We start from the raw sequence: 10,819 nt of genomic DNA on the forward strand, positions 1-10,819 counted from the left end.
ACTAGCCTCTTGTGACCGAATTTGTTGTCAGTATACAAATCGTGCCTTTATTCTCTGTGACAAATCCTGCGGCAACGTGCAGGGTATTTGCTAGTTATGTATATATTCTTTGGTCATTTCAAAAAGTTGCGGATGATGTAGGTTGTCATTTCAACTTGTTGCGGATGATGTAGGTCAAGACAAAATGAAAAAGGCTCAAAAGGTACAAGATGTTCAGCAGATTAAAGCACTCGGGTAGTTCAACATCTTTCTCTTTCACGAACGTGGGCTGAACGGTATTAATGTACAATTGATTACAAAACAATGAACCCGCTATAGCTTTTTGAGGCTAGAAGCTATCGACAGAAACAAATTGAGGCGACACTTGAGGTTATCGGTAATCCTTGAGGCACCCTCGAGGCGACACTCGAGGTTATGGGTAATCAAGCTAAGTATCTGTAGGTGTTTGCAGTCTCCAGATCTCGTTCCAAGTATTCCCTGCTGATAAGATCCTCGATCCTCCTCTTGATAATCTTGATGTCAGGCTGCACGAGAGACATACGCTAGTAAGCATCACAAGAAAGTAATATCGCAATATCCAAAAGCTAAATTGACTTGGGAGTTTGATGGACGGACCTTGAACATGCGGCTGAGCTGCTCAACGCACTCCGCAACGAGTTGCTGATGGCCCATGACCTTGCGGCTCTTCATGATGCGCACAATGCTCGCATCGATTGAGAACCTCCTGTCCTTGTTGACATCCTCGACAACCTTCTTCTTCTCGTCGGTCGGAGGAAGTGGTACCTGCACGGGCGCATTGGAAAAGTTGTTCGGTTATACAAACAAGACTTAAAACTGGAAAGAACAAGAGCAAAATTGAGAAACGAGGTTGGAAGACTGAATTGCGAAAGGCACCTTTATCCTCCTCATTTTGTCGGTAAATTTGTGGTTGACCTGAAAGACGTCACTTGGAGAAATTGTTCGGTTGCTTGGCACTTTGTTAAGAATCTTATACTTTGCACATGAGAGTGAATGGAGCAGGCGCACGGCGTCATCATCGGGCAGATTTAGTTGTGTCACAATCTCAGAGTAAGTTAGTCGTTCAGATCCGTTGAATAGCAGAAGCATCGCAGCCTGGTCAGTCAAAATAACGGGGAATGTAAGATTTCTTTTTAAAAAAATCACAAAGTGAAGTGTACTTGGTCAAGGGTTTAAAATAGCGGGGCCGGGGAGTACCTGATATGTTGTAACAATAAGCTCGATAGGTTTAGCGTCAAACTTTGCAACGATATTGCAATTTCCCATGGAATAGATCCAAGTGAGCCTTCTGGATTTCTGTTTCGAATTGTAATGATCTTTGAAAATCTCGACGCATTTAATCTGAAAAGCATGAGAACAAAAGTTAGACCAATATATACACGGGTCAAATAGATGTCAGGTGACTAATTCTACGAAATAGCCAATCAGGTATGTGATGAAGGAATAAAAAGATATACCATCTCGGAAGGTAGATTTATGTTTGAAGTTTTGTAACTTGGCCAGAATCCTGTCGTCAGAACAGTAACACTGAAGTCTACACGATGATTTGGTAGTTTGTCTCTCATGTACTCTTCAAACGCTGTCTGATGGTCTCTTGCTGTTGACACGTCAGTGAGCATGCCCTCCATTTTTGCAGTAAACTGTCCCCCAAAGTACTGCTTGAGCTTGGAAAGGAGGCTTCGCTCGTGTTCGTTATTGGCACTCTTATCAAAGAGCAATCTCTTTCCAAGCTTCTTCCTGCAACACATTTTTTCATGATCAGTTTCAATCTTCAAAAATCATATCTGACTCTTGTTAATGTATAAAGGCTTGCGTAACATTAATTCCAGCCAGCAGGAAAACACAAACCTGTGAAACTCAACAAAGAGATCCTTATCACTGATGTATGAGAGAATGGTCACAACCTGGAGAAAATTGAGTCTCATGAGCACCAAGAAAAGCATATTGTTGTTGTAAGCTCCTGGGAAAAAGAATGGCAGTTACCGTACCTTATCAAGGGTATCTTCTACGACTTCATCGCTTAGCTTTTCGCTTCCACCTTTCCGCAAGATGCTATCGCAGAATGATGCGAGCGACTCAGCACTTGTGCAACCAGCAACATCTTTGTTGCAAAAGTCTTCGAAAGCCGCCTTAAGAGCCTAATTAGGACAGAGATAGCAAGGCAAAGAACAGTTAGCTCATGTTTCCGCAGACAATTAAACTGAGATACGACAAAATATGATGACGGAAGTACTTAACGTGCGAACCTTATGAAATGCTGAGTTGTTTTGGAAACAGTCGGTGACATATGCTAGCTGTTTATCGTGGAGCTCAATCGCTTTCCGCACAAATTCCTAAACAGAGCAATAAACCATGAGAAAAAGAGAAAAAATATATCGTGGTGCTAATCAAAGGTATGCTAAAGTGACACAGACCTGCTCCGGCGAACCCACAGCTTCCTTCTTCTCATTCTGCACATATTGACATTGCAAAAAGTCAGAATAAGAAAACTGTTGCGCATAATAAAGTGGTGACTAGAATGGTTCTAAAGACCACTTGTGGACGATTAACAATGTAAATTTAAAAATATCAAGTTTGAGAAAAAGAAGAAAAACCAGAAGGCTTTTTAAACGGCTAAATCCCTTGGAATAAAATATACTCACCACATTATGAAGATTTATTATATGCAATGACATTTAAGCATATAATAATCATTGAAGAAGGAATAGTCCAACACAAATCTAGCACTTAATAAGTGTCTCTCAAAAGTTCCTCTAAAATTTATTCAAGGGGTATGTCAACTAATCAGCACGTTTATTATACATGTACTCCCACGAAACTGGTTTATAACAGAGCGAAAACTGACAAATCAATTAAGAATTACTAAAGGAATTCGAGATTTTAACATGATGATGCCAACATTGATCCAATACAAATCACTTTGTAGAACAGAGGGAGAAGACATGGATTACCCACCTTTGTGCCGTTGGCAGCATCTGCTGCATGTTTCAACAAGGACATGCCCTCTTCCTTGACATGCTGCATAGAAGTCCAGCATCTTGATTAGATCTTACTATCGTAAGGGTGCAACGCATTAAAGCCTAACATGAGGTTGTCAATATGTATATACCTCCTTAAATATCTTCGACACATGAAAAAGCCCAACGTCTATCTTGGAAAAGAGCCTGTACATTCTTGATAGGTCCTCAGACTACAGTAAAATAAGACAGCCTAAATATTTAGTAAATCCACAATCCAAATGTTAAATATGCAAGGCATAAATTAGAAACATCAAACCTTTCCATCTAAAAGCAACACTCTGCATCCAGAATTTTCCTTATACAAAATTTCTTCTGCGCGCCAACTTATGAGTTCCAATATAGTACCCTGTAAACATTAAGGTTAAATTTCCGTTGCGTGAAAAAGCTTAACACAGAGAATAACGGAAAGCTTGTTATAAAAACACCAAAATAAATAACTGATTAAAAACCTCTAGCAATTTCTCTTCAGTTGAAGCATGCAAGTAATGGCCTACTCGCTCTTTCTCTTTTTGTAAGCTGTCCTCGACCTATATAAGCAGAGAGTACCAGTCAGAAGGTATCCTTATATTTGATTTAACTTAGTATAATTTTCAGTCATATAATACAGAAAACTAACCTTGAGCATGTATTCAGGGCAGGAATCCTCCGACATCCAGATTTGCGCCTTTTTAGAATAGTAATCTTTGGTACCCTTGCAAAAAGCTTTCTCGAAATCGAGCTCATAGAGGCCGACACTACCCTGTCCAATTTCGAGATAGATACCAACAACATCCTTCAGAAGAGCACGGTCTATAAGCTGGCCTTCCCTATCATTATCAACCTGTTAAAGACAATTGCAAGAGCACAAATTATTGTAAAATCCATCTCCTTTGTAAAGAAATTGCGCCAGAAACAGCAGAGGGCAAGGCTTACCATGTCGATAACAATCGTCGTCAATGTTGTTTTCAGCCCGTCGAAAACCTATAAAGGGCAACACAACCAATTACTACATGTTCAAACCTTGCACAGGAAAAATAACAAATTGCTCATGAGCGGGTGAAAAGTATCGCCCAAGGACGCGGAGACTTACTAGATCATGGAAGCAGCTCAAGCCGAGCTCTTTGAGCGGCAGAAGCAACTTGCGCGAAACATAGTAGCGGTCGAGGTAGTGGAAGAAGCGGGTCAACCACCTGACCATCACCTTGTGGTTCTTCCACCTCTCCACCAACTCCCTCAGCAGGAACTCGCCGTGCTTGCTCTTCAACGAGGGCAAGACCTAACATGGCCAAAAAAGAAATTAAACAACGCCTACAATCTACAATCTGAGGGGAACGGCATGCGCAACTTTATAGAGGCGGTCGTCAGACTGACGTTAAGAGCAATCTTACAACAGATTAAGATCACGATTAAAAGAAGCAATCTAATTGATTCGACCAACTAAGAAACGGGCGCACGTACGGCGGATTTGATGTACTCTTCGAGGGCCTGCTTGTAGCGCTTGTAGAGCTGCTCCGAGTAGTCGTACGGCGGCTTCTGCGTGCACATGTTGAAGATCATCCTGACACAACGAGGGATTAGGTCGGGTCAGATTGGAGCTTTCGGGTGCAGAAGAAAAAAGCACGCCGGAGAAGTTTATAGCTAGCCCTAGAAGAAAAGACGAGCTAGCCGCCGCGCGAGCTAGGGCATACGTACGTGTAGAGGTGGATGTACTCCTTGGAGGTGAAGCTGACGCCGTCGACGCCGTGGAGGATGCGCTTGAGCCTGGCGATGCCGGCCTCCATCTCGCGCCACCCGTCCTCCAGCGCGATCGGCGTCTGGTCCTGATCCATGCCGCCGGCGGAACGTAAGAGGGTTTTGGGTTTTGGGGGTCTCGCTTCGATCGATTTCGTTTCTTTTCTCCCCAACGAGGCGGGGACGGCGGTATAAATAGCGCGGTGGCGGCAGCGATCGAGGAGACGGCCGGGCGGGTGGGCCACGAAATACTCCAACTAAGTCGGTTTTGATCCTATATAAGTCAGCTTTCGTTTTAGGAAAAAAAAACGGAAATGTTAACGCCCATACGTGTGGGTGTTTGCACATCACCCACACGCCTCCATCATCACTCATTTTGCCACGTATGAATAGATGACATCAGCAGAATTTTTTTTGATTTTCGGCTTAAAAATCTTGTATCTCCTAAATAAAAAAGCGAACTAAAAATCCGTTTTCACCATTAAATCTGTCTCGACGAGATCTTCAAAACTAGACCTCATGTTGATATGTTTCGACGAATTTTTTTTTGCCAGAAGTTGCCACGATGTTTACACTGCAGTTGCCATAGGGCTTAAACTAAAGTTGCCATGTGGCAATTTTAGTTTGTAGATCATGACAATTTTAGTATTTTGATGATGGCAACTCCAGTACTTTGACCATGAAAATTATTTTTTGTATGAACCATGGCAATTTTACGTGCATGTATCATGGCAATTTTAGTTTATGGTTCATGGCAAGTCTAGTTTCTTAATTCCCCGTTTTATAAATGTCAAAATTTATTTTTAAATGTAGAAGAAAATAGCTGAAACATATCATGACAACTTCAGTGTAAACATCATGGCAATTCATATGCAATAGACATGGCAACTTTTAATCCAAAAAAAATTCATCAAAACATATCAACATGGGATCTAGTTTCGAAAATCTCATCGCGAGGGATTTAATGGTGAAAACGGATTTTCAATCGGATTTTTCGTTTAAGAGATAAAACATTTTAAAAACTGAAAATCCAAAAAGATTCCTGCATGCATGCATGCGATGACGTGGCAATCTGTTTACATTAGAGACGTGTGGTGCGTCTCTCTTCTTGCCACACGTGTGGCAGTTAGCGCGACCCAAAAAAAAGTGGACTCTTCATCGTGTGAGTCGGTTTTGATCGTGACCGAGTCGGCTTTCGTTTTCGTGGAGGACGAGCACGACACCTCGCTGGTAGTTGCTCATGCCCTGAGGGCTCCCCTCGCTTGGCCTTGCCTGTCGCTGGCCGGTCTTGGCACTGTCGTGCGCTCCTGGTCCTCCCTCGCGGGGTCGTCGGCCATGCCGACTCGGGCGCCTACGATGATGGGTGGAGTAGCTCTGGGGAGTTGCCCTAGGGCTTTCCCCCGTCGTCGACCATAGCCATGGCGGTTCATGAGTAGTCGCCGCCGCCAATGGGTCCGCTAGGGTTGCAGCCGGGCACCCGGCGCGGCTGTGACCTAAAGGATCGGGCCGAAGCGTCGCATGGACCGTGTGTGGCGGGTCGGCCCATTTCCGTCGGGCGCAGCCAAGATGGTCGGGGAAGGCTGCCGGGCTATGCCATGGGTGGGTCTTGCTGCCCGTTGAGGCCCAGTTGTCCCCCGGCAGAGGCCCTTAGGGCTCGGCCATTTGCGCCTACCGCCACTCCACACAGCGGATCCGGATCCAACAGCATGTGTGCGACCCAGGGGTAGCCGGGTAGGGTTTCCAACAACTAGATGTGAGGTCGCTTGGTTAGGTCCCTCTGCTCGATCTATCCGCCGCATCCTTCCTTCTCGCCCGCTCACCCTACCTACGTTGCCACGGTGACCGCCCGTGACGCCGGCAACAGGGCTTCTCAGTCGAAATACCCCTTCCATACTAAACGTAATGCACGCCCCTCGGATCCCATGCATGGGCCTCCTCTCGGCGATAATGACCCCCCACCACCTCTTCCCGTTGTCAGCTCGCCCTGCACCGCGCCAACGCCCGCCGACATCTGGCTCGTCCTTGTCGATGTATGCTTGCAAGGAGCGACCTGAATTGCCGGCACTCTCAGGCGGGAAGTAGAGCCCAGGAAGCTTGTCCGTTGGCTGAACAGAAGTACTCAAGCAAAAAGCAAATTCAAAAATGCAGACAAGATGATGTTCCTGATGCACCATGGTTCTCGAGGGACGAGGCTCCTCTGACGTACTGCAGGGCGCAGTTGGGCCACTGACAGGTGGGCCCGAAAGCAAGTTGGCCCACCTGTCAGTGACCCAACTGCGCCCTGCAGTACGTCAGGGGAGCCGAGTCCGTTCTCGAGGCGTTTTCCTCTTTCTTGGACCCCTTTGGCCTTTATATTGGTTATGTATTTTTTGGAATGTACTTGAGCTAGCCAAACATGTTTATTGACATATTGCTAAGTAGAACTGTATTAGTACTTGCATAATGCTGATTGCTGAATCATTATGTTAAGACATTTTCTCCTTGTTTACTCTATCAGAAACCGGTATTGTGAACTGTTTATGACGAACATATTGTTTCAAACTTATTTTAACTCGTTTTGAGTCTTCTATTGAGACATCATTCCTGTGCAATCCTTCATCTTGAGTGTGCCGAATGTGTTCAACAAAACCTTCACTTCTTCTATTTCGGCTATGGTGAGCCTTGGATTCCACCCAGACAGTTTCACCGCTTGGTCAGAGGTGTAAGGAGGTAAACCAATACGCATGTCTGGCCTCGCCACGTCCTCGCAATAGAACCAGTTTTGTTGCCACATTTTAAGGTGTCTGCCACCTCATCATATCAAAGTAACTAGCGGTCTTTTATTTGCAACCCTAACTTGCCACGCGATTGAACAAGGTGGGTGTGTGGATTTTTCAGGTTATATTTCTTCATGGTTTGGAGTTCGGAACCAACGCTATGTTTCTAGGATGCTCAGTGCGGCTGGGTGCCAAGAATTTTGTTTGCAAAGAGAAACAAGAGTTAATTTGCATGTACAGTACACAAACTTGCAAAAAGGACTCAAACAGGCCACTGAACTGCTACAGTGCGGGAACAAATGGGTACAAAAAAGAGTCTCAATTGCCTGCGTGTCATGCCACGTCGGCAGAGTGGCACGCGCCGGTTGTTTTGTAATTTGCAGAGAACCCCCACGAAATATAAATACTCATCCCGCGGTCCTAAAGCAGATTGGGAGCCGAAAAAGTATCAGAATAACCCTGTACTTATGCATAATATGAGATTGCTATCGATAACCCTTCACAAACCCCTGGGTCACTTTGCCTCCGGCTGTTCATGTTCTTGGGTCTCGACGCATGGCTTAGTCGCCGCGGAGGCGACCTACACTGGATGGAGCCACGTCCTCGTGGCATTGGCGCCGAGTTTTCTCTGGATTACTGTATGTAATCGAGCTCTACCGCCGTTGACGCGGTGATTTGTTCACTGTCTCCCCTATCTCCTCCTAGGGTTTTGATCGTGTAATGATCCTGAGTGAAATCGAGATTAAATGTATGTATTTTGGGGGCATTTGCATCACAATCTGTTATGATCTTTGTGTTGTGTTCATTTGTAAAGTTCCAGTTAGTTTTCCTTTGTCTGCTCATGATGCGAATTAAATTCAGAAACTAGTTCATGTCTTGTGTTGTTCAGATTGAATGCTCCCTACTATTTATGTGTCGGTTGTAGTAGGATCCGTTGATTCACTTGAATCGGTAGTAATAAGTGCGAGAAACACAGAAGGTCTGGTGGCTGTCAGATAGGTTCAGAAACTATGAAGTTCAAAGAAGTTTCAGAGTTTCAGATTTGGAGCGGTGTTTCATGTATGGTCTGTCATTTGATTTGGAACACAGTTTCATGTATGGTTTGTCACTTGATTTGGAACAGAGTTTCAGATTGGTAGAGTGTTTCATGTATGTTTGTCACTTGATCTGGTGGCTATTATATAGGTTTAGAAATTATGAAGTTCAGAGTATTTTCATGTGGCTATGCTCTAAAGATATATTGATGTTATATAGGTTTAGAAATTATGAAGTTCAGAGTACAGATTGCATGTTGATGTATTGTAAAGAAACATTGTTTTTTAACAGTTTGGTATTTGTACAGATTTGCAATGCTTTGTTAGATTTTACAGTAAGTGTTGCGCATGTTCAGTAACAACACCCATGCTTGTTCTTGCAGGAGAAAACTCAAATTTCTGTACTTGTATTTTTTAACACAATGGCATATTTTGTGGGCTAGATGAGAGAAGTGCATTTTGGGGAAGCACTCAAGAGGAGTATGATTACAGGGAGAGGAATATCCAAGAGAGTTAAAAGAGGGGCAATAAGTGCTACAGCAGCAACAACCAATGTACCTGTAGGAGGAAGCAAAGCTGCCTAAGGTGGTGGAAGATCTATTTTTTTAACCGGGCATTACCCCTTTCCATTACCGCGACATAACGGAAATATATCATTTGTCCAGAAAATGAGACGGGAAAGAGGAAAGCGGGTTCAAGCATCGCCGTGAAACCCACTGTGAGCACTCGCCTTCGAGATTACTCACTGTGGGGCGAAAAACCCGACGACACCATTACATCAAAACATCATCATCCATTTAACTACAGGATTGTCTAGTCTACGAGAACAAAGACAAAAGGCATAGGTGAAATGCCCACACACGATCACCAAAACAACATTCCCCCACTTTGGCAGCAGACATCACTCCCTGGGTCAAACTGAAGGTTCTTTTTGTTAGATAATAACGAGAAATAAACGAGACAAAGAGACACATCTATTGATTCAGGTGCCTACTGTTCAGGTGGAGCATGTTATTGATTCAGGTGATACATCTGGTAATGAAATTGTTGCACATGATGAACCCGTCGTTGATGGTGATCATGTCACTCCCACTTCAAATCAGCCTATTGTTCCACCCAGTTGGAATCTTGCACGTGACAGAGTTAGACGGGGTATTACTAAACCTGACAGGTTAATTGAAGAGTGCAATATTGTTTCTTCTGTTTTATCTGTTGCAGAAGAAATTGAAGGTAATGCTGAGCCTTCTTCATATTCCGAGGCTATTATTTCTGGTGATAGTAATAAGTGGATGACCGCTATGCATGATGAGATGGAATCACTTGAAAAGAATGGCACTTGGAATTTAGTAAAATTGCCTAGAGAGAAGAAACCTATTCGTTGCAAGTGGGTTTTCAAGTGGAAAGAAGGTGTTTATCCTAATGATGAGACAAGATATAAAGCAAGGTTAGTTGCTAAAGGTTACAATCAGATTCCAAGTATTGACTATAACGAAGTCTTTTCTCCTATTGTGAAGCATAACTCTATTCGCACTTTACTCAGTATTGTTGCCATGCATGATCTTGAGCTTGAACAATTGGATGTTAAAACTGCATTCTTACATGGAGAATTAGAAGAGGATATTTATATGGAACAACCTGAAGGTTTTGTTATTCCTGGAAAAGAAAAGCTTGTCTACAAGTTAAAAAGATCTCTTTATGGATTGAAGCAATCCCCTAGACAGTGGTACAAGAGATTTGACACTTTTATGCTCTCTCAAGGTTTCAAAAGGTCTAGTTATGATATTTGTGTTTATTTGAAAATTGTCAATGGTTCAACTATTTATTTGCTCCTTTATGTTGATGATATGCTTATTGCTGCAAAGAGTATGTCAGAGATCAATGAACTAAAGAAGCAATTGAGTAATGAATTTGAGATGAAGGATTTGGGTGCAGCAAAGAAAATTCTCGGCATGGAAATATCCAGAGATAGACCGTCTGGAAAAGTATATCTAAGTCAGAAGGGATATATTGATAAAGTTTTTCGTCGTTTTAATATGCATAACGCCAAGCCGGCGAGTACTCCGTTAGCTGCACACTTCAAATTATCATCAGCTTTATGTCCTAAGTTAGATGCAGATATTGAGTACATGTCTAGAGTTTCCTATTCAAGTGCAGTTGATTCACTTATGTATGCCATGGTTTGTTCTCGTCCGGATTTATCATATGCATTGAGTGTTGTCAGTAGATACATGGCTAATCCTGGAAAAAGAGCATTGGAAAGCAGTTTAGTGGATTTTCAGAT

The 10,819-nt window shown here is 43.3% G+C and overlaps 1 protein-coding gene across 1 annotated transcript; it reads right to left on the minus strand.

Annotated features, from left to right (window-relative positions):
- Positions 1-212: 212 nt before the first annotated feature.
- Positions 213-4,906, minus strand: LOC123064505 (cullin-1). The gene is made up of 18 exons (XM_044487976.1): positions 4,710-4,906; positions 4,476-4,575; positions 4,108-4,293; positions 3,951-3,998; positions 3,655-3,858; positions 3,488-3,565; positions 3,295-3,384; positions 3,128-3,208; positions 2,974-3,036; positions 2,433-2,468; positions 2,265-2,351; positions 2,007-2,156; positions 1,867-1,922; positions 1,476-1,755; positions 1,216-1,359; positions 895-1,113; positions 616-783; positions 213-524 (listed from the first exon to the last, which is right to left on the minus strand). The coding sequence occupies exons 1-18, from the start codon at positions 4,844-4,846 to the stop codon at positions 423-425; spliced, it is 2,229 nt and encodes a 742-aa protein (XP_044343911.1). The 5' UTR covers positions 4,847-4,906; the 3' UTR covers positions 213-422.
- Positions 4,907-10,819: the final 5,913 nt, after the last annotated feature.

Source organism: Triticum aestivum, chromosome 3B, assembly GCF_018294505.1.
Source record: "Triticum aestivum cultivar Chinese Spring chromosome 3B, IWGSC CS RefSeq v2.1, whole genome shotgun sequence".
Lineage (NCBI taxonomy): Eukaryota > Viridiplantae > Streptophyta > Magnoliopsida > Poales > Poaceae > Triticum > Triticum aestivum.

Coding starts and splice junctions, on each gene's coding strand:
- LOC123064505 (XM_044487976.1), bottom strand. CDS start 4,846: ATGGATCAGGACCAGACGCCGATCGCGCTGGAGGACGGGTGGCGCGAG. Junction 3,859..3,950: donor CGACGATTGTTATCGACATG/GTAAGCCTTGCC, acceptor TGTCTTTAACAG/GTTGATAATGATAGGGAAGG. Junction 3,566..3,654: donor GCCCTGAATACATGCTCAAG/GTTAGTTTTCTG, acceptor CTGCTTATATAG/GTCGAGGACAGCTTACAAAA.